The following is a 24988-nucleotide window of genomic DNA, read 5'->3' on the forward strand; positions in this document are numbered from 1 at the left end:
TTTCTTTCTTCTGGTGACTATAGGCTTTTCTTGCTGTGCTTTTTCTAATTATTGGAGATGTTGATTTAAAGTGTTGATTTTGGCTCTTTCTTCTTTTTGGATGTGTGCAGTTATTGCTATAAATTGGCCTCTGATCACTGCTTTTGCTGTGTCCCAAAGATTTTGGTATATTGTGTTTTCATTCTCATTTGATTCAAGGAATTTTTGAATTTCATTTTTTTTTTCTTTTCTTACCCAGTCTTTGTTAACTAGGGTGTTGTTCAGTTTCCATGTGTTTACTCTTTTCCCATTGATCTTCCTATTGTTGATTTCTAATTTGATAGCATTGTGATATAAGAAGATGCTTTACAGTATTTCAATGTTTTAAAATTTATTAAGGCTTGCTTTATGGCCTATCATGGAAAATGTTCCATGTGCACTGGAAAATAAAGCATATTGTGCTCTTGTTGGGTGAAGTGCTCTATAGATGTCTATAAGGTCAAGTTGGTGGTTTGTATTGTTCAGTTCTTCTGCATCTTTGTTGAGTTTCTTTCCATTTGTTCTATCTTTCATTGAAAATGGTGTATTACAGTCTCCTACCATGACTGTGGAGTCATCTATTTGCCCTTCCAACTCTTTTAAAGTGTGATTTATGTATTTTGGGGCTCTTTCATTGGGTCCATAGATATTTATTATTGTTATATCTTCTTGTTCAATTGATGCTTTAATCATTATATAATGTCCTTCTTTGTCTCATATGGTGGTTTTTGTCTTAAAGTTAATTTGATTAGAAATTAATATTGCTACTCCTGCTCTTTTACAGTTGCCATTTGCTTGATATATCTTTTTCCAACCTTTCATTTTTAGTCTATTTTTGTCTTTGTCTCTAAGCTAAGTCTGTTGTAGACAGCTTATGGTTAGGTTTTGTTTTCTTATCCAATCTGCAACTCTCCGTCTCTTGAGTGGTGCATTTAATCCATTGACATTCAGTGTAATTATCAATGAATATGAATTTGTTGCTGTCATTTTGTTATGTGTTTTTTCATGGTGTCCCTGTTTTCTTTGTTCCATATTATTTTCTGTGCTGAGGTCATTATGTTTATGAATCATGTTATTGTTTCCTTTGTTGCTGTTGTTTTAGTATTTGGTGAATATTTGTACTTGCCCTCTTTTTTATTGTGATGTGAAAGTTTATCATTTTTCTTTGAAGTTACCCTGTGATTTATAATTTTCTCCCCGAGTTTAGAATAGTCCATTCTACCTTGCATCTCTCTTGAGTTCCTCACCATTTGGAAGTTCTGTTAACTACACAGTATTTTCCCTCTTTTTGGTTTGTAGTTGTCCTTATTTGCCAGTTGATATCTCTGGTTCCCTGTTTACAATCTTGTAAGCTTATTTTACTTTGGATACTTCCATAGCTGTTTTGGTTTCTGAGTTATGTTATCTTGTGTATTAATGATCGGTTGTTGTTTGCTATTTTTGGTTCTCTGTTCTATGGGCTCCCTTTTGCATCTCTTGTAATGTTGGTCTGGTTTTAACAAATTCCCTTAATTTCTGCTTATCTGGAAATCTCCTAATTTTACCACCATATTTGAGGGGCAGTTTTGCCAGGTATATAATTCTTGGTTGAAAATTTTTCCCTTTCACGGTGGTATATATCATCCCATTGCCTTCTCGCTTGCATGGTTTCTGCTGAGAAATCAGAGCTTATTCTCACTGGTTGACCTTTGTAAGAAACTTTTTTTCCCCCCATGCTGCATTCAGGATTCTGTCTTTGTCTTTGGTTTTGATGAGCTTGATGATGATATGTCTTAGTGATTTTCTTTTGGTGTCTGTCCTGTTTCGGGTTCGTTGAACTTCCTGAATGGATATATTGTCATCTTCATCATATCAGGGAAGTTCTTTTCCAATAAATCATGGACAATTTTCCTAGTGGTTTTATTTTTCTCTCCTGTTCTGGAATTCCAATGACACGTAGGTTATTCTTTTTTGATGATATCCCACATGAACCTTAGGCTTTCTTCATTTTGTTTTGATCTTTTTTTCTGATTGATCCCTTTCCAAAGAATTATTCAGGTATTTGTTTTCAATCTCATTAATTCTGTCTTCCATTGATTCAGTTCTACTCCTTTGCCCTTTCTATGTGTTATCTATTTCTGACAGTTTAGTATTAATCTTCTGGATTTCTATCTATAGATTTTGAATCATTTCTAATTTTTCATTTATTTTATCATTCTGTTCTTGTATTTTCTTCCAAAATTCTTCTAGGGTTTTGTCTGTTTTCCTTGATCTGTCTCTCCATCCTTTGAAGATACTCAAATATAATTCTTTTGAATTCCTTATCAGGGAGTTCCAATGCTGCTTCTTCCTTGGAGATGTGTTCTGGGTCTGTATCCTGGTCCCTTGTTTCTACCACTTTATCTTGTTTCTCTGTGTGGACTGTGATGGTCTGTTGTCTCTGAGACATTGTGACCTTGTAATTTAGATCTCTCTTAACTGTTTGTGAAGAGCAGCTAAGGGACTTTTCTTGATGGTTATTTATTGTTGGACCATTGTTGGAGAAGGAAGTGGAGAGGTGGTTCTCACTCAGTAAGTGAAGTTGCAGGAAGTGTGGGTATAGTTGTGTCACATGGGAACTGTTGCTGTCTCCCACTCAGCTAGAAAAAATAACAATTGAATAACCATCAAAAATGTAAAAGCAAATGGACAAAAGCACACCATGTAATCACACAGGAACGATAACCAAAAAGGATAAAGGGGGGCGGGGTGGAGAAAAACCCTGCAATATCTGGGGAGAGGGCAATAAGAGAGAAAAGGTAGAGAAGGAGAATAATGAAGAAAAAATGAGAAAAATGCCAAATGAAAAACAAGGAACGGAGTTAACCATGTGGAAGGGGGAAAAAAAAAAAGGAACCAGGAACAGGGAAAAGAGAAAAAGCTGAAAACTACAACCTGGGAAGGGAAGAATAAAGAATAATAATAAAAGGACAAAAGTAATAATAATAATAATAGTAGGTTTAAAACAGACAAAACAAACAAACTAAAAATAAACAAAAAGAATGAAAAAAAATCAAGGCAAGGCAGAGTAGGGCACCAAGGCTTTGTCCAAGCACACAGACTGGGATGCAATTCCTGCCAGCCTAGAAGGTGGGTGGGAGTGGGGGATGGCTGCCACTTCCTTCACCAAGAGCGTGTGGGGTATAACAGTAACAAGGGGAATGTTGCACCCTTCCAGTCATTGGTGTCGGGAATGTCCTTGCGGTTCCCGGCAAGTGGAGCTTGTTCTTAAGTCTCTGGAATCTGGGGGAACACTGTCACTTTACATATCCAACATGGTCAAACCACTTGTAAACATTCAGAATTGCTGCACCCTCTGGACAGACCAAAGTCCACAGCTCAGCCCGCCTTCCCCTTCGCTGCTTCCCCTTTTGTTCACAAGCCACCAGAGCAGTCCTCCATTCAGTCCCTGGCTAGCAGGGCTTGTTTTTAGGTTAATTCTTAGGTCCTAACTCCACTTGGCAATATCCAAGCTGTCTGTGCCATCAGGATCGCTGCCATACTGCAACTCTGTATATCTCCTGTTGTGGTATCTTCATGCAAATTCTTGTATTCGTTGGAGTTTAGTCCACTTCTATATCCTTCCCTTCAAAGCTCAGGGGTCCAGGATTATCTTCAGTATCTGTGTTAATTGATTCCCTTTTCTTTGTTGAAGAGGATCTGTGCAGTCTTTCTGCCAATTCTGCCATCTTGCCCTGTATTCCCGAGAGGTGATTTTTATGTAAAACAAAAAATAAATCATTATTGTACAAGTTTTTTTTTTTTTTTTGAACATTAGGGAAGTGGGAAACTAACAAAATCTGTAATTTTACTTTCCAGAAGTAATAACCACTGTTGACTTTTTGTTGAATTTACTTTTAGACTTTTTATTGATGCAAGTAAATATATAGTTTATATTGAAATAAAATCAAAGCAAACATACTGTTTTGTTAAAATTTCATGACTAGAAAGGAGGGAAGAACTAAATACTGTTTGATAGATAATAAGAATAAGGAATGAACCTTTTGTCCTTGATTAGTGGTGGCATCAAAGTTGTTCTGTAAAGGTTTTCTTGAGCAGAGCACAAACTCTGAGAAAGATAATGGAAGATAAGGATAGTTAAGAAGGGAGATGGGAATGAATGGAGAATCTTTGAAATACAGACAGGGTACCTGATAGTTGGGGCTCATGGGGTAAGGAGGCTGGAGGCAAGGAAGCAGGGATGATTGGAGCTGTAGTACAGGCTTAAGAGAGTTGTGGCTCAGGGCTAAAACTGTGCTTCCCAAGCTCCAGTTTCTCCAGTTTTTGCTGGTTTTGTGTATCACTATTACATACTGTATGGAGCCCTGCTGGTACAATGGTTAATTGCTTAGCTGCTATCAGAAAGGTCAGTGGTTTGAACTCACCAACAGTTCTACAGGAGAAAAGACATGTCAATCTGTTCCTGTAAAGATTTCAGCCTAGAAAACCTTATGAGGCAGTTCTACTCTGTTTGCATATGGTCACTGTGAGTTGGAATCAATTGGAGGGCACACAAGAACAACATTCTATATTGTTATTGACTTATGTTTTTAAATCTACTCTTCTCTCTCTCTTTTGGTATAAATTTATTTTAAAAGAAACTTAACAGAAAAAGTAGAAAACTGGTATTATTCACCATAAATAGAAAACAATTATAAAATTAAACACAATGAAATATTGGGATTCCAGTTGTGAAAGAGTGGAATGACTTTATAAAGTTTATACTATCTTTATTTCTGGTTACCCTAATGACCTCTCCCTAGGTCCCATTCTCTCTCTCTCTCTCTCTCTCTCTCTTTATTTTAACTTTTCAATGCGATTTGGGTGAAAGTTTACAGAGTAAATTGGTTTTCCATTGAACAATTCATGCACATTTTATTTCATGACATTGATTGCAATCCCCACAATGTAGCAGCACTCTTCCCACTGATTACCATCTCCGTTTGTCCTTCTTTCCTATCCATTCCTACCTTCTCAGCTCCATTACTCAGTGAATGCTGCCCTTTTGATCTCTTATGGGTGATTGTTCTAAGGAATACACACTTCCCTGGTTTTATAGTTTACTTCATGTTGTTGTTGTTGTTGTTGTTGTTGTGTGCCGTCGAGTCGGCCCCGACTCATAGCGACCCCTCCTTGGGTTTCCGAGGCAGTATCACTACAGAAGTAGGATTGCCCAACCTTCCTTCCGAGGAGTGGCTGGTGGGTTTGAACCGCCAGCCTTCTGGTTAGCAGTCAAGTGCTTTAGCCACTATGCTACCAGAGCTCCTATCTATTGTTTGGCTAAAAGTTGAGCCACTGGGGTTAGTTCATTTCTGGGTCATAGTTTCAGGAGTTTCACCAGTCTCTATCAGACCAGTTAGCCTGGTCGGGCCCCATTATCTTACTTTAAATGAACAAAAGGGCACAATTCAGATTAGATTGCTGCTGTATCTTGAAATAAGTCTGCTACCTCTTCTCAATCAGGACCAGATATAATTGGACCAGATGGATCAGATATGTGAGTCAAAATGGAAGGGATGAAAGTTTTTGGAGAAACATAATGAACTTGATTTAGATAACACTTGAATAAAAGATTTCAAAAAAATTGTAAAAAGGCAAAAGTGCAACCATTGCCTTTCGGTTGAGGTGGATATCAGAGGTTGGCAAACCAGCTAATGTAAGTTTGGCTTGGAACTGTGGAGCAGGGGGAAAAAAAAAGCAACAATCATTTTTGCTCTCACGAATAAAAAGGAGGAAAAATTAGTTTGCCTAGTTTGCCAGGAGATAAATCAAAATTTGGTAAGATTATAATGTAATTCTCTTCTTTTTTTATTGTTGTTGTTATGTGCCGTCGAGTCGGACCTGGCTCATAGCAGCCCCTCCTTAGGTTTCCGAGGCAGTATCACTACAGAAGTAGATTGCCCAACCTTCCTTCCAGGGAGTGGCTGGTGGGTTTGAACCGCTAGCCTTCTAGTTAGCAGTCAAGTGCCTTAGGCACTTATAACCCAAAACCTGTTTGTGTGTGGGGGAAAAAAAGAAGAAGTAAGTAAGTTAGGCTTGGAGTCCTTGATGGTAGAAATGATGAACATGCTCAGCTGCTAACTGAAAGGTTGGAGGGTTGAGTCTACACAGAGAAAGCTTGGAAGAAAGGCCTGGTGATCTACTTGTAAAAAATTAGCCATTGAAAACCCTTTTGAACATAGTTCTATTCTGACACACATGGGGTCATCCTGAGTCAGAATCTACTGAACAGCAAGTTGTTTTGGTTTGCAGGCCATCAGGTCTCTGTTGGAACTACTCACCATTGTAGTAAGAAAGCAGCCACAGGCAGTGCATGGATAGTAGAGTGTGACTGTGCTCCAATTATACTTTATTTACAAAAGCAAATGGTGGACCTCCGGTCGTAAATTGATGACCCCTGGTAGGAGCTCTGGTGGCATAGTGCCTAAGGCATTAGACTGCTAACCAGAAGGCTAGCAGTTCAAACCCACCAGCCACTCCTCAGAAGGAAGGTTGGGCAATCTACTTCTGTAGTGATGCTGCCTCAGAAACCCAAGGAGGAGTTGGTATGAGTTGGATCCAACTCAATGGCAGTGAATTTTTTTTTGCTTATTTTTTTTTTGGTAGAGTAATAGCTTTATGTATGGAAACAAAGTGTAATGGCATTCTACTATGCATAAAGAACAGGCTTTAGCACACTAAGAAAAGAAATGTCTGTCACCTTGTAGGTTAAGTGCATCTGAGTGAGACAAAGAGATTAAGAATATATTAGTGTACATGAAAATGGAGTAAACGTACCCCCCAAAATGAATATTTGATGGGGTATGACACACAGACACACACAAAGGAGACAGAGGAGAAGGACGTGTGCATATTTTCAGTATGTATTTTATGTATATCAAGTTTCAAAAGTAAGGCACATAGGGACATAGAGGTGAAACTTAACTGATCAATTCCTGCTGAGTTGGGCCAGGTGTGGCTATTGGAGTGATTTGTAGACTTGTACTTGTAGGAAATTCCCAGAAGCTGGTCACTGTGTCCATGCATTAATCACCCATATGGCTAGGCAGTCGTAGCAGCAGCTTCGTTCTATGAAAGGTCAGGTGTATATCCAGACTGACACTCTCAGCAATACAAAAAAAAAAAAAAAACCAAACCCACTACCATGGAATTGGATCTCACTCATAGTGACCCCTCCTTGGGTTTCCAAAGTGGTATCATTATGGAAGCAAATTGCCCAAACTTCCTTCTGAACTCTCAGCTGTATATACCAGAAAATGACAACTTAATCATTTAAGCAGTAAGATAGTTATTTGATCTCACATGACAAACCATCTAAAGTCACAGAGGTTAAGTTCCATATTTCATTGAGTCTCAGCATGTCATTGAGTGAAAAACTCACCATTATTTTATGTAATATAAAAAGGCCTTGCCAATCAAACTCTGACTTGTTATTGATTATGATATGCATCTTTTATTTTAGAATTGTTAACATATGAGAAATGTGTATCTTAAAATTGATAAAATATGGTATGTGACCCAACAACTTTATCAAGGATCCATGTTCTTTCTGTCTTCCTGCTCTGTGTCCTTGGCATGCTGGCTTAGCTCTCTTCATTATTGCATGGCAAATATACAAGTTCCAGGCATCGCCTCCATTCAGGAAAATATCTAACCTTAATATCAATCATGGCTCTCTATCAACAAGAAAACGTTTCCTAGGAGCATTTCTGTCCCCACATATCTTACATCCCTCACTCAAGAAAAAGCAATATACTACAATGGTTAAGGTGTTGGCTGATAACGTGTACGCCTGGGATTTAAATCATAACTCTTTTACTTATTAGCTGTATGGCCTTGGGAAAGTTATTTAACATGCAAGTGCCTCAGTTTTCCCATCTCTAAAATGTAAATAATTGTAGTAATATCTCATAGGACGAGTGAGAGGTTAAATATACATGTAAAACACTTAACAGTGTCAGATGTTTTAAGTATATGATATGATTATAATAACTGCTAGGTGAAAAGAACCCAACATATGATATAATCAAAGTCTTCCTCTGACATGGCATGAAAATTCTGGTGGGTGCAAGTTCTGTGTCTTTTTTGCTCCTTTTTAGCTTATAGACTATCCTATGGAAGCTTGAAATTGTAAACATACTCGCAACCAAAAAACCGAATTTTTTCCCAGTCTTCCTGTGTAAGATTATAAGGGTCATCTTTATATGGTTTTCAAACCATACTAGCAATTAACCATGAACCGATAATAATATGTTTATAAATTAAGTTAGCAATGAAAAATATTAACTATATTTCTGGGTTTGGATAGTGAGAGTTCATATAGAGAGGATGCAGTGTTATCCTAATCTATTTGTTTCCCAAGTTCTGATAGTGGTTAATAACATCTGACTGCAAGGGATCTCAGATCTATTTCCAAAATTTATCCAAACCTTTTTATTTTTTTAATTGAGATAACGAGAGTTCAGAAGCAAGGCATCACATAGAAAGTGGGTATAGATGCATAAAATATAACGATGAATTTAACATATTAGAAATTAATTTGGAAGGTCTTAAAATTTGAAGGTAGATAATGAGGGATTTTTAAAAATTTTATTAAAGAATTGATTTAAATCAATGCTGATTCATATTTTTCTTTTACTTTCTCCATAAACACACAGGCTGATTGTGTTGTTATTATTGGAGGCAAATCAAGGGATGCAGGGAAATGGATGGATGATACTTGTGACAGTAAGCGAGGCTATATATGCCAGAGACTACCTGGTAAGTTCTACCATAACTTCACCTGCCTGTGGGAGCTGGTCTTTTAATGCATTTTTTTAAAACTATGATTCATTCCCTTACACAGCAAGAAGTTGGCTTTATTCTCATTTAAATCCATGTATGCACTTGACAGGCACAAAGAGGATATTTTCAATTGCTACTCAAGAATATGCCCCTCTTCCATTACCAGGAAGTTTTGCATAGATTAAACTTGAAGTTGAATTTTTTTCTAATTTTGTTATAAAGTTGGGATGGTTGCCTTACCTGTACCTTTTTTAAAATGTCAGAGTTGGAATACCTTATTCAACTCATATAATTTGAGAGCTGTTGGCCCAAAGCATCCCATATGCCTCATTACTTGTTCTATACTCTATCTTAAGAAATATAAATATAGGACTTGAGTTCTATTTTTCATCTTAGGAAGCCTGAATATAGTTAAATGAAAATAAAACATACTATATGGATATCTCCAGAGAATCAAGGTTATGGTTGTACACATTTAAGTTTCTAGAAAAACTAGAATAAAGGTGTCTAGCTATACAAGAAGATAGTCAGACATTAAAAGACAGTTGGGAGATGAGGATTAAGGGTGGTAAGTTGTTGTCATCACAGCTTTGAGAGGGTGAGTTTGAGTTAGAAAGTTCTATTGCACCTTACCTAACAGATTTTCTGGGGAATCAGGGAGCAAATACCAAGTCATGACAATTACTGAAAATCACTTAAGATACTTTCACATGGTAGCATAGTGCTTAAGGCACTTGACTGCTAACCAGAAGGCTGGCGGTTCAAACCCAGCAATCTACTTCCTTAGTGATACTGCCTCGGAAACCCAAGGAGGGGTCGCTATGAGTTAGGTCCAACTTGACGACACATAACAACAACAACAAATATGTTAGCAATTTTAATCTTTTATCAACCCCAAATCACCCTGGACCTTGTTATTTTCTTTATACTACTGCTTCACATTACCAGAACCTTAAAACTAAAAAAAAAAACAAACCCACTGCTATCAAGTTGATTCCGACTCATAGCGACCCTTTTTTGGACACAGTAGACTTGACCCATAGGACTACCTCATCTTCCTCCTGTGGAGAAGCTGATGAGTTTGGACCACCCACTGACATTTTGGTTAACAGGTAAATGCCTTAACCACTACACCACGAGATTTCCTTACAAGAATCTTAGGCCACCAGAAATGCCAGAAGCACTTGGTGTCTGTACCATTTGGTCCATTCTTTGGGCAAATGTGGGCATTTCTTTTCAGGGGTGAATGATGATTCACAAGCTTATCTAAAATATTCTTTTTCTTCTTACTATAAATATAAGTGATAAATATTTTGCCACCAACAAAAAATATTTGGAACACTTATATTGACCTAAGAAAAGACTCTCCAAATGAAAATTTAAAAAGCCAGACTTTGAAATTTCATAGACTATCAGTTTTGCAAAACTCATTATCAATCACCCTTTACATAAACAAGCAAGAATAAATAAATGAATAAAAACCTCAATGAAAATACAACAAAATTGGAATAAAGGCTATCTTGGGATAATGAGAATTAGGGTGACTTTAGTTCCTTTATTGTATATTTCTGGATTTTTCTAACCCAAAATAAAATAATCAACAATCTTTAAAAAATTTCTGACATAGCCTTTATTAAAAATTTAGAAAATACAGAAAACCATAAAGCAGAGAAAAACTTACTAACCTGGAAATAACAACCCAATATTTAGTTTTTTTCCTTGTAATTTTTTCTATGAATGATTTTATAGCAAACAAATTGGACAGATGAGTTAAATTTCCTAGCTTTCCATGAAAATAATTTTATTATCATTAATTATTTATTTTATTGTGGTATACACACACACACACACACATATATATGTTTATATTGTTTATATATGTATATATATCCCTGCTGGTGCACTGGTTAAAGCCCTTGGCTGATAACTGAAAGGTCAGTGGTTCAAATCCATCAGCTGCTCTGCAGAATAAAGATGTGGCAATCTGTTTCCATTAAGATTTACAGCTTTATAAACCCTATGGGGCTTGGTTCTACAATCGTCGCCAATAGAAGCGGCAGTTAGGACATCAGACGAAGACGTATAGTGCTGGGTAAATCAGCTGCAAAGGACATCTTTCAAGTGCTGAAGAGCAAAGATGTCTCCTTGAGGACTAAGGTGCACCTGACCCAAGTATGATATTTCAATCACCTCATTTGCATATGAGAGCTGGACAATGAATAAGGAAGACCGAAGAAGAATTGATGCTTTTGAGTTGTCATGCTGGTGAAAAATGCTGAAAGTACCATGGACTGCTAAAAGAACTAACAAATCTGTCCTGGAGGAAGTGCAGCCAGAATGCTCCTTGGAAGCAAGAATGGGCAGACTTCATCTCACATACTTTGGTCATGTTATCAGAAGGGATCATTCCCTGGAGAAGGATGTCATGCTTGGTAAGGTGGAGGGTCGGCGAAAGAGGGGAAGGCCCTCAACGAGATGGATTGACCCAGTGGCTGCAGCAATGGGCTCAAATATAGCAAGGGTTGTGGAGCTGGCGCAGCAATGGGCTCAAATATAGCAAGGGTTGTGGAGCTGGAGCAGGACCTGGCAGTGTTTTGTTCTGCTGTGCATAGGGTCGCTGTGAGTTGCAGGCGACTCGATGGCACCTAACAACAAACCCTATGGGGTAGTTCTACTCTGTCCTTTAGGGTTGCTATGAATTGTAACCGATTCAATGGCAATAAGTATTTTTTTAGAGTACATATATATCAAACAAACATTTGCCATTTCAGCATTTTTTCCATATATAATTTAGTGACGTTACCTTACCACTATCTCTTGAAAATTTCTTCCCTCCCTTATAAAGAAGCTCAGAGCCCTCAAAGCAATGATTCTCTCTTTCCTCTTCCCTCCTATTCCTGCTAACCACTAATAAATTCTGGTCTCTGTAATTCCCATCCTTATGAAATATCTAGAATAGGCAGATGTATGAACAATTTTTTTAGCTTTACCTCTAACTTCGTTTGCCACTTTTAGTGGTCCAGAAATTTTCTAATAGTATTAAGGCAAACTCACATCTCCTCAAGCAAGGAAATCGTAAGATTGTTCAGTCACATAAAGGCCTATATTGCTTGGTTTAATGATATTATACCAACACAAGATGGCAGCAACAGCAGAAAAAAGGGGAAACTGCTGTTTTTCTTTTTTTCCTTCTGAAATGAACTTGTTGCCTTACAGACATATTCAAAAGAAAGATTGGCACTTGTGTAGAACATGGAAGAAGGAGGATGAGGATGAGCAAAAAGTAGAATAAATCAAAATACTGGCCAAGAAAAAATTGGTAGGCAATGGTATGCAGAAACTTAGGGCAGGAGTCAGCAAACTTTCTGAAGAGCCAGATTGTAAATATTTTGAGCTTCCTGGGCCACAGGGTTTCTGTGATACTACCCATCTCTGCCATGGTAACATGAAAGCAGCCATAGTTGTTGTTGTTGTTATGTGCCGTTGAGTTGTCTCTGACTCATAGCGACCTTATGTACAAACAGAATGAAATACTGCCCAGTCCTATGCTGGCCTCATGATCCCTACTATAGCTGAGCCCATTGCTGCAGCCACTGTGTCAATTCACCTTGTTAAGGGTCTTCCCCTCTTTCATTGACCCTCCACTTTACCAAGCATGACAGCCTTTTCCAGAGAATGGTCCCTTCTGATAACATGACCAGAGTAGATGAGACAAAGTCTGGCCATTCTTGCTTCCAAGCAGCATTTTGGCTGCACTTCTTCCAGGATAAATTTGTTAGTTCTTTTAGCAGTCATTGGTACTTTCAGCATTCTTTGCCAACACCATGACTCAAAAGCACCAACTCTTCTTCAGTCTTCCTTATTCATTGTCCAGCTCTCACATACACACAAGGTGATGGAAAATAACATGGCTTGGGTTATGCATACCTTAGTCTTCAAGGAGACATCTTTGCCCTTCAACACTTGAAAGAGGTCTTTTGCAACAGATTTGCCCAAGCAATATGTCTTTTGATGCCTTGACTACTGCTTCCATTGGCGTTGATTATAGAATCAAGTAATATGAAATCTTTGACAATGTCAATTTTTTTCTGTCTATCATGATGCTGCTTATTGGTCCACTTGTGAGGATTTTTGTTTTCTTTATGTTGAGGTGTAATCCATATTGCAGACTGTTGTCTTTAATCTTCATAAGTAAGTGCTCCAAGTCATCCTCACTTTCAGCAAGCAAAGTTGTGTCATCTGCATATCTCAGGTTGTTAATGAGCCTTCCTTCAATCCTGATGCCATGTTCTTCTTCATATAGTCCACTTCTCCAACTATTTCTTCAGCATACAGATTGAATAAATATGGTGAAAAGATACAGCCCTGACTCATTCCCTTTTTGATTTTAAACCCTGCAGTATCCCTTTGTCCTGTTCGAACAACAGCCTCCTGGTCTATGTACAGGTTCCTCATGAGTACAATTAAGTATTCTAGAATTCCCATTCTTCTCAATGTTATCCACAATTTGTTATGTTCCACACTATCAAATGAACTTTTCATAGTCAATAAAACACAAGTAAATATCTTTCCGGTATTCTTTGCTTTGAGCCAAGATCCATCTGACATCAGCTATGATATTCCTCACTCCATGTCCTCTTCTGAATTTCTGGAAATTCTCTGTCAATGTACTGCTGCAACCATTTTTGAATTATCTTCACTAAGATTTTACTTGTGTGTGATATCAATGATAATGTTCGGTAATTTCCACATTCTGTGGGATCACCTTTCTTTGGAATGGGCACAAATATGGATCTCTTCCAGTCAGTTGGCAAGGTAGCTGTCTCCCAAATTTCTTGCACAGCCTAGTGAGTGCTTCCAGCAAGGCATCCATTTGTTCAAACATCTCAATGGGTATTCCATCAATTCCTGGAGCCTTGTTTTTCGCCAATGCCTTTAGTGCAGTTTAAACTTCTTTCAATACCGTTGGTTCTTGATCATATACTACCTCCTGAAATGGATGAAGATTGACCAGTTCTTTTTGTATAGTGACTCTGTGAATTCCATCCATCTTCTTTTGATGTTTCCTGCATCATTCAATATATTGCCCATGGAATCTTTCAGTATTGCAATTTGAGGATCAAATTTTTTCCTCAGTTCTTTCAGCTTGAGAATTGCCTTGCTTTCTTTAGGTTTGCTAACTCCAGGTCTTTGCACATTTCATTATGATAATTGACTTTGTCTTCTTGAGCTGCTCTTTGAAATCTTCTGTTCAGCTCTTTTATCTGTCGATTCTTCCATTTGCTTTAGCTATTCTCTGCTCAAGGGCAAGTTTCAGAGTCTCTTCTGACATCCATTTTGGTCTTTTCTTCCTTTCCTGTCTTTTTAATGACCTTTTGCTCTCTTCATGGATGATGTTCTTGATGTCATCCCACAATTCCTCTGGTTTTCGGTCATTGGTGTTTAATGCATCAACTCTATTCTGTAGATGGTGTCTAAATTCAGGAGGGATATATTCAAGGTCATATTTTGGCTCTCATGGACATGTTTTAATTATTTTCAGCTTCAACTTGAACTTGTAAATGAGAAGTTCATGGTCTTCTCCACAGTCAACTCCTGGCCTTGTTTTGGCTGAAAATATTGAGCTTCTCCATTGCCTCTTGCCACAGATATAGTCAATCTGCTTCCTGTGTGTTCCATCTGGTGAAGTGCATGTATATAGCTGCCATTTGTGTTGTTGAAAAAGGTATTTGCAATGAATAAACCATTGGTCTTGCAAAATTCTATCATGAGATCTCCAGCGTCATTCCTATCACCAAGCTATATTTTCCAACTATTGGTGATTCTTCTTTGTTTCCAACTTTTGCATTTCATTCACCAATGATAATTAACACATGTTAATTGCACGTTTGGTCAGTTTCAGACTGCAGAAGTTGGTAAAAATCTTGAATTTCATCATCTTTGGCTTTGGTGGTTGGTGTGTAAATTTGAATAATGGCAGTATTAACTGGTCTTCCTTGGAGGTGTATAGATATTATCCTATCACTGATAGCATTCTACTTCAGGATAGATCTTGATACATTCTTTGTGATGATAAATGCCATACCATTCTTCTTCAATTTGTCGTTCCCAGCATAGTAGATCATATGATCATCTCATTCAAAATGGCCAAAAGCAGTCCATTTCAGCTTCCTAATGCCTAGGACATTGATCCTTATGCGTTTCATTTCATTTTTGACAACTTCCCTTTTTCCTAGATTCATACTTTGTATAGTCCATGTTCCAGTTATTAATAGATGTTTGCAGCTGTTTCTTCTCATCTTGAGATGTGCCACATCAGCATATGGAAGCCCTGAAAGCTTTATTCTATCCACATCATTAAGGTTGGCTTTACTCTATGGAGGCAGCCCTTCTTCATCATATTTTGAGTGCCTTCTGACCTGAGGAACTCATCTTCTGGCACTATATCAAACAATGTTTCAGGGCTATTCATAAAATTTTCCTGTAACATATCAGACAGTGTTTCATTGCTATTCATAAAGTTTTCACCAGGCAATTCTGTGAGCAGTGGATGGCTTCTTCCCTCCTCCAAATGTGTCTTAGTCCGAAGCTCCACTGAAATGTGTCCACCATCGGTAACCCTGCTGACATTTGAAACACCAGTGGCATAGCTTCCAGCCTCACAGCAATACTCAAGCCACCATAGTATGACAAACTGACAGACAAGTTTGTCTCCCTTAGCTGTTCCAAACTGGTCCACTCAGTTCCTGGTCTCCCCTTCCCTGCTTGCTTACCCATTATGCCTCTGGGACACTCCACACAAACACCTGCCTTCCACTGGTCCTAGGCTGGCTTACTGCAGCCTGCCCCTGGGTTGCTCCACTCACAGAAACACCCGCCTTCCACAGCCATAGATAATATACAAATAAATGCACTTACCTGTGTTCCAATAAACCTGATTTATAGACACTGACATTTGAATGCCACATAATTTTTACGAGTCATAAAATATTGTTTTAGTTATTTAACCCTGCTGTAACAGAAATACCACAAGTGGATGGTTTTAACAAAAAAATTTATTTTCTCACAGCTTAGAAGTCTAGAAGTCCAAATTCAGAGTGTCCACTTTAGGAGAAGTCTTTCTCTCTCTCTCTCCACTCTGGACGAATGTCTGTGTCTCTTCTAAGTTTCTGTTTGTGGGTGATCTTCATGTGTCTTCGCATCTCTCCTTCCCCATCTCTGTTTGCTCGCTTGTTGTTTCATCTCTTGTATCTCAGAATAGATTGACTCAAGACACATGCCTCACTAACATAACAAAGACAACCCATTCCCAAATGTGATTATAACCACAGGCACAGAGGTTAGGAATTACAATTTATTTTGGCGGAATACAATTTAATCCATTACATTCTACCCTTTGCCCCCAAAATTCATGTCCTTGCTACATGCAAAACACATTTACTCCATCATTTCATCACAAAAGTCTTAAATCAACTCCAAGTCCAAAATCTCATCTTTTTAATTGTCTAAATTAAATATGGGTATTTGATCCTGGAGCAAAATTCCTCTTCATCTGTTGACCTGTGGAATCTAGATGACAAGTTATTTGTTTCCAAAGTGCAATGGCAGAAGAGGCACAAATTAGACATTTCCATTACAAATGGGAGAAATTTGAGAGAGAAAAAAGGATAACAGGCACCAAGGAAGTCCAAAATCCAGTAAAACAAATTACATTAGCTCTCAAGGCTTGAAAATAATCCTCTGTTTCTCTGAGACCAACCAGGCAATGTCCCTGCCCTTCAGACTCTGGGTGTTGGCCATGTTCTCTGGATTCTGGTGGGAAGCCTCTTGGGCCTGGGATTCCACTCTGTCTTCCAGGCTCCCTGGGATGGCAACTCTACTCCCTCAGCTTTGTGCAACCCCATTTACCTAGTCCATGTGAATGGCCCCAGCAGGCTCGTTCTTCTGCCATTTGGGCATGGAAGCCATGCCCACTCAGCTTTGGGTGGCAGTCCTATCCCCCAGTATATATTAATGGGAGACCCACACTCTAGAACTGAGTTAGCAAAGATTTGACTCTTTGAAAACCAGGAGGCTGTGGTTTCACCCTTTGAGATCCAGGAGATCATGGTCCCACCCTTTGAAACCCAGAAGTCCCTGCTTCCCATGCTTCTTCTAGCAGTTCTCTTGATCTCCAAACTGCTCTCAGGATGGTCCTTTTCCTTTCCTGGAGGACAAAATATACAGCTCCTTTGTCCCGTTTTCTGCCTGTAGAATTTAAGATGAAGATAGTATTCTTTCCCTTCATTTTTTTTCTTTGTATGCTTCAGTCTAAGCTGTTGGGTTTTCTGCTGTCATAGTTGCTTAGATCCATCAATCACTGGCTTAATTCTTTTAACAAAAGATTGTGTAGTCAAGTCCTCATGAAAATTCTAGGACACATGTCCTTAATTTGAACAACAGAATTGTCTGAATCTTAAAGTTCATTTTGCACAGTTCAGTTTTAAGTCCATCTCTTACCTCTTGAATTTTACTAAAAGTGGCAAGGAGAAACCACGTGGAATCTTTAAGATCTTACTTAGAAATCTCATCAGCCAGATAATTAAATTCATTTAAAAGTTCCACCTTCCACCAAACCTTTGTACATGATTCAGACAAGTTCTTTGTCACTGCATAAAAAGCATCACCTTTTTTATTTTTTTCCAGTCACATGTTCATCATTTTCTTTTAAAGCTTCATCAGAAGCACATTCAATGACCTCATTTCTAACAACATTCTGTTGCTGGTACCATATGTATTCTCTAAGATGATAAATACTTTCTGTATAGGTCTCTCCACTTCCTTCTGAGTCCTACTAGTGTTGCCTTTGATGTCCATAATTCTACCAACAGTCTCTTCAACCCAATCTAGGCTTTTACCATTAAGCACCTTAAAACTCTCCCAATCACTACTCATTACCCACTTCCAAACAACTTCCAATTCTAGGTATCTATTAGAGCATCAACTTACTTTTCTGGTACTATATTCTGTCTTAGTTACCTGTTGTTGTTGTTGTTGTTCTGTGCCACTGAGTTGGACCCAACTCATAGTGACTCCTCCTTGGGTTTCCGAGGCAGTATCACTACGGAAGTTGTACTATAACAGAGGAAGTTCTGGTGGCATAGTGCCTAAGGCACTTGACTGCTAGCCAGAAGGTTGGCGGTTCAAACCCACCAGCCACTCCTCAGATGGAAGATTGGGCAATCTACTTCTATAGAGATACTGTCTCAGAAACATAAGGAAGTGTTGCTATGAGTTGGCTCCAACTCAACGGCACGTAACAACAACAACACTGTAACAGAAATACCACAAGTGGATGGTTTTAACAAATAGAAATTTATTTTCTCTCAGTTTAGGAGACTAGAAGTCCAAAGTGAGAGCACCGGCTCTAGGGGAAGCCTTTCTCTCTCTGTCAGTAGGAATGTCTTGTCTCTTCTGAGCTTCTGTTCCTGAACAACTTCCATGTGTCTTGGCATCTCTCTTTCCCCATCTCTGCCTGCTTACTTGTTTGTTTCATCTCTTTTACATCTTCATCATGTGGCATTAATATAGCAAAGACAACCTTTTTCCCAAATAGGATTATAACCACAAGCAGAGAGGTTAGGAATTATAAGATATATTTTCTGGGGGGACACAATTCAATCCATAACATTGTTCTATTTTGATTTATTTTTCAAACCATTAAAAAAAAAAAACATTCTGAGCTCCTGGGCTACAAAAACAGACAGAAAGCCAGATTTGGCTCTCAGGCTTTTGTTTGCTGACCCCTTGCTCTAGAACATCAGCTAAGGAATGCAGGAATGGAGGGGGGAAAAAAAATCAAACTCACCACCCTGGAGTCGGATCCAACTGATAGCGATCCCTCCTTTGGTTTCCGAGGCAGAAGTAAATTGCCCAATCTTCCTTCCAATGAGTGGCTGCAAGTTTTTTTTTTTTTTTTTTTTTTTCAGGATCTTTAAGTGTCTCAGAGTAAGGGCAGGCCTAAAGCACTGATCAGAAACTCAAGCTAGGAGGTTGAGAAGGAAAGGGGGAAAAAAAAGCAATTTGGCTTACAAGGGTTTCAGTATCCCAGTCAGTTTGGATAATATATATGGGGTTTGGATTAAAGACATAGGAAATTGTCAGTAAGAGCAGAGCTTGATCATCAAATAAAAGATAAATGAACAAGTGACTGGTTATGGCTTCATTCCAGAAACCTAAATCATTGTTCATAGGTGCATTACTTACAGGTAGAGTCAAACAGATACAAATAGAAGGCAACTCCCAGTTGGAATGGAATAAATAGGGTGAAGAGGAGAAAGACTACTCTTGACCTTGTAGTAAAAAAAAAAAAAAAAAAATCTATTAATAACTACTGTGGTATTTCTTTCATCCTGATACTGGATCACCATTTGGTTGGCAAAACTTTGTTTTTTAGTTTGGAAACTTGATCATATATTTACCTTAATATTTGTCCTATAGTTTGAAAATTACTGAATTTAATTAGATTAGAATTCAATCAGAATTTAATTCTGATTTCATATAAATTTGGTTTTATAGTGTAAATTAATTTATGAAAATATTTTTAATACTTGGAAGCTTAGATTTGTGCTATTCTGATTATTTTTACAATGTATGAGATATGATACTCATCATTAATATTTATTGAAAATGTTAACACAAATAATCTTTTTTATTTCAGACCCATCTTTATCTGATTCTCCAACGAGTTCAACAGATAGTTTTATTAAATATGGGGAAAGCAGCTATTCACTCATTGACTTAAAGCTTTCATGGTATGATGCAGAGAATTATTGCAAATATCAGAAATCCAATATTGGAAGCATTCTAGACCCCTATAGCAATGCATTTGTGTGGATACAAATGCAAAAAATGAATGCACCAGTGTGGATTGCCCTGAATAGTAACTTGGTAAGATTCCAGACATGCACAATTTGACATTTTGATAAATTGTGGTTGAAAACGGTCCTCTTTATGTTTATTCCATTGAACACTTGTTATGTGTAAATTGTGGATAGTACAAAGATAAAGAAAACATGATGCATGCCTTCAAGGAGCTAGCAAGCTAGTGATGTGTGTCAGAAATCAAGTAAGAATTATCTAACCAATATATTATCATACTGGTTTTGAATAATAAAATTGTATCCTGAGTATTAGTAGTTTTATTTATTCATTTGTTTCTAGTATCATTATTTCAACTATGCCATGGGAATTAAGAAATCATGTCAGGAACATGGTTGCTAGGTAATGGGAAACTTCAATTTTTTTTTTACGGCAAGCCGTTCTAGAGTCATTTCAGGTCCTGAAGTTGTGGACCTTCTATCTTTGTGTGAGGAGTATTTCGTTGCAATAAATACCCTATATTCTGCAAAAGAAAAGTGAAAGTTGACAGAGAATCCGGTGGAGTGAAGGATGAGGCAGGGCAACAAGAGTGGTGCTATAGTTGCCAAATGCTCTTAAAATGAATCTTCCCTGGTGCCTCATGATCCTACCTTCATCCATCCATCCACCCATTCAGCTAGCAAACTTTCTAGTAAAGGACATCGACATGCCAACAAATAATTAAAATAAGTGTCAAAAGAGAGGCATAGTAAAGCACTTTTGAGAGGATGGAAAAGGAACCAGTTGTGCCAGGGGAAAAGACAAAGTAGGACTTCTCAAAGAAAGTAGAACTTTATAGATGTGGTCTAACCCACCAAACCCACTGCTATAAAGTCAATTCCAACTCATAGCTATGCCATCAAGTTTCCAAGGCTGTAAATCTTTACAGCAGTAGATTGCCTCGTGTTCCTCCCATGAAAGAGCTGGTGGGTTTGAACCACATATCTTTTGGTTAGCAGCCCCATGCCTTAACCACTGTGCCACCAGAGCTCCTTACATGTGGTCTAGAGTAGCAGAAAATAAGGAAGGAGTATTTAGAAGAGAAAGAGGATAAAACTGGAAAGTAGGTTGCTGTCATAGTTTATAGAGCTTCTAATGCCGTTATGAAGCAGCTCTGGTAGCATAGTGCCTAAGGCACTTGACTGCTAACCAGAAGGCTGGCCGTTCAAACCCACCAGCCACTCCTTAGAAGGAAGGTTGTGCAATCTACTTCCTGTAGTGATACCACCTCAAAAACCCAAGGAGGGGTCGCTATGAGTTGGGTTCAACTCCATGGCACATAACAACAACAACAACAATGCCATGTGTAGAGATCAAAATTTACACTTTATGCAATTAGGAGTTTTTTAAGTGGGAAAGTGAGTATTTAAAACTAAACATTTATTATTGGTTTCTGGGATTAAATTTAGGCAAACAAACAAGAAAACAAACTCACTGCCATGGAGTAGGATCCAATTCATAGCGACCCCTCCTTGGGTTTCCGAGGTGGTATCTCTATGGAGGTAAATTGCCCACTCTTCCTTCCAAAGAGTGGCCAGTGGGTTTGAATCACCAACCTTCTGGTTAGCAGTCAAATGCCTCAGGCACTACGCCACCAGAGCTCCCAAATTTATGTTTCTACACAAACTGTATTTTTAGTACTTAATCCATTTGATAATTCATTTGATAATTCATTTTCTTCTCACAGACATTGTTAAAATTCTCTTATAAACTTAAAATAGGCTTTTATTTATTTTTAGAAATATTAAATAGCTTTCCATTATATCAAAATTTATAACTAAAACAGTACTATTCCTTATATTGATAACATTAATAATTATTCTAGTATTCTATTACTGGTAAACAATATTTTTCATCTTATCAATTAGACTATATATGATCATAAATTTGTTTAACTAGATTTAATTAAAAGTTAAGGGGGCAAATTGAATGAAACAACCAGTTTGTTTTTTTTTAATAAATAGCACCATATTTGTATAGTTGAAAGACCACCTGCCTGGAAGGCAAGAAACTTAGGCTCTTCTCCTAACTGTTGTTGTTATGTGCCATGGAGTTGGGCCCAACTCATAGCAACCCCTCCTTGAGTTTCTGAGGCAGTATCACTATGAAAGTAGATTGCCCAATCTTCCTTCTGAGGATTGGCTGGTGTGTTTGAACCACCAGCCTTCTGGTTAGCAGTCAGGTGCCTTAGACATTATTCTATCAGAGCTCTCCTAACTATCCTGGTGAATTCATCTCAGTCATTTATCAGCGCCACTGTTTCATATTAGATTACTGTGTATCTCAGGATTCCACAAGTTTATTGAAATTACTTAATTCTTATTTTAATTTCAATAATATAAACTATTTTATTTGTTATGAAGATAAAACTTTGATACCAGAAATCTGAAAATGTTAAAGAATTCCATAGAAAGAGGTATCAGTTTTTTTCTGTTAGTGTTTTCAAATCAGTTTCCAAAGACATATTCTTGGAGATGTCCAAGAACTAGTTCTTTAAAATAAAAGGCTACATTTACTGAATTTGAGAAAAATGAGTAGAAGTGACTTATTATAAGGGTCACTTTTACACCCCAAAGTTCATGATTCTATGTCAAACCACAATCTTAAATGTAATTTTTTTTCCCCTTGGTTTTGGTATTTTCTACTTGAAGCAAGCCTCCATGTTAATGGTTGTTTTTGTCCTTGCAGACCAATAATGAATATGTTTGGACTGATAAATGGAGAGTAAGATACACCAATTGGGCTGCTGATGAACCCAAATTGAAAGCAGCCTGTGTTTATCTTGATATTGATGGCTTCTGGAAGACAGCATATTGCAATGAAACGTTCCATTCTCTCTGTAAAAGATCAAAAGGTAATTGAATAATAATAAAAAAAAAATCAGGGTTTTGTAATTTTCTGAAAAAGTCACTATACTCTACTATGGATATTATTAAACAGATATGTGTTTCAGGTAGCTAAGATTGTATAAAACATGTCCCTTCATCTACATAAAGGCTGACTTGGGGTTTAACCAGTATATGTATGTCAAAAAAAACACAGAAAGAAACTTTTCTTTATTGATAGAGTTTATTTAATTTTTAATTTCTGAATGTTCATTATTGAGTTTGTTCTCTGAATTGATGATCCCAGATCCCCTCAGAAATTATGCTTATTTTTTTATCATCTACTACATATCCATATCAAAATAATTTTAACAGAATGTATATAGATTAAGTTAGAATCAGTTTTATTATGGACTAAGACCTACAATTCTAATGATATCACTTAATTATATTACAGATGTCTTTAATAGCTAAGAAGGGCTTATTATAGGGGCTAGGATCTCAGAAAGGGGTGGAAGGGGGAATCTCTTTGAATGTTATTTTGGATGAGTTTTTATTATTATTATTATTAATATCCTTAGAAGTACCTGCAGATCTACATTCTTGATTATAAGTGTTATTGATTACCACCATACTGTGGTACATCTTACTGAACCTATTTTTTTTTAAAAAAAAAGGTAAAAGAAAACCCAATAATAAAGATGTAAATCTAAATGGTAGCTATTAGAAATTTTTCTTTTGTAGTGATCCAAAACCGAACCAAACTCACTGGCGTTGAGTCAATTCTGACTCATAGCAACCCTCATTGGGTTTCTGAAGCTGTAAATATTTATGGAAGTACATCACCCCATCTTCTGACCAGCTGGTCAGTTTGAACCACTGACCTTCTGGTTAGCAGCCAAATCCCTTACCCCAAAATCCCTTATCTGCTAAGATATTATTCTATCTGATATAGAAATTTTAGTTTTTGTGTTGTTTTAAGTGTATTTTTATTAACAGAACTCCCTGCCACTGAACCTCCGCAACTGCCTGGCAGATGCCCAGAGTCAGAACATACAGCATGGATTCCTTTCCATGGCCACTGCTATTATATTGAGTCCTCATACACACGGAACTGGGGCCAAGCTTCTTTAGAATGTCTTCGAATGGGTAAGCACCATATTTATTGTGAAAAAATGTCACAGCCGTCTATGCTTCAGTCTTAAGATACTGTAACGCCATACATTAAAAACATAAGGAATGTAAAAATTCTTTGTTCATTTCTCAATAGTTTATTTTGTAAGATATTTAACATAAGGCCTTCCAACATCTAATATCTAAATTTGTAGCCTCTTCAGTAGTATAGCCTCAAAATTTCAGAGAATTCAGATAGAAAGCAATAATTTGCTAAGAAAATCTTTCTTCCCTTCTGTTCTAATGCTCCAGAGTCTTATTTTGTTACACAGGATATTATGCTTGCCTCCTGTCACTGATAAACTCAGATTTTACATATGTCCAGACCATTTTGTGTTACCATTAGTAAAAAGCTATTGAGTTCTGGTTATCATATGTATAAAGAAAAACAATATAAAACACAAATAGGTACAACATAGGTGAATAATTGCCCCCCCTCAAAATGAAATAAAAAAAGTTAAATAAAATTAATTTTTCTGGATTGATTTAAAAATCCACTTAGTTAAACCTCACGGACTATTTTTCCATATTTTGATTATACTGTACCTCAAGGTTCTTCATCCAACAGTGGTGCTCAAGAGTAGCATCCATATTTCCTTAAGGTTCATTCAAAAGCCAACTTTGAGTTTTGATTTTCAGTTCTAAGTCAGATGATGACTGCTTTGTTAGTTTTTTCTTCATGTATTTTGGGGCTGTGCTATTAGGTGCATACATGTGTATAATTGTTATATTCTCTTGATGTGCTGAAACTTTTATCATTACAAAATATCCCTATTTGTCACTGGTAATGATTTTTGTCTAAAAGTCTATTTTTTCTAATATTAGTGTAACCATTCCAATTCTTTTTAAGGTACCATTTGCATGGTACATCTTTTTCTATCCTTTTACTCTGAGTCTATTTATATCTTTGAATCTGAAAGTGTCTTTTGTAAACAGTACATAGTTAGATCATGTTTTTTTATTCATCTGCCAACCTCTGCCTTTGAATGGAATGTTTAATACATTTACATTGAATGTAATTACAGACGAGGTAGGATTTCTTTCTTCCATTTTGTCATTGTTTTCTCTATGTCTTTTTTTTGTACCTTTATTCCTTTGTTACTGCCTTCTTTTGGGTTAAATAGATTATTTTCTAATGTACCATTTTTATTCCCTAGTCACTTATTTTACTGTATAAATATTTAGTAATTTTTGTAGTAGTTGCCTTGGGAATTATAACTAATATCTTAATTTATGAAAATATCATTCACATAAATACTAATTTAGTTTTT

General features: G+C 37.2%; 1 protein-coding gene across 1 annotated transcript in view; it reads left to right on the forward strand.

Moving 5' to 3' along the window:
• MRC1 (mannose receptor C-type 1) overlaps positions 1-24988 on the forward strand; it is a 144641-nt gene that overhangs the window by 106186 nt on the left and 13467 nt on the right. Inside the window, exons 24-27 of the mRNA XM_007936405.1 lie at positions 8694-8796; positions 19520-19749; positions 22408-22573; positions 23544-23693. Of these exons, the coding sequence (XP_007934596.1) occupies positions 8694-8796; positions 19520-19749; positions 22408-22573; positions 23544-23693 (649 nt within the window). The remainder of the gene's footprint in view (positions 1-8693; positions 8797-19519; positions 19750-22407; positions 22574-23543; positions 23694-24988) is intronic.

The sequence above is a fragment of the Orycteropus afer genome, unplaced genomic scaffold (genome assembly GCF_000298275.1).
Source record: "Orycteropus afer afer isolate SDZICR_OR568_19922 unplaced genomic scaffold, OryAfe1.0 scaffold00035, whole genome shotgun sequence".
Lineage (NCBI taxonomy): Eukaryota > Metazoa > Chordata > Mammalia > Tubulidentata > Orycteropodidae > Orycteropus > Orycteropus afer.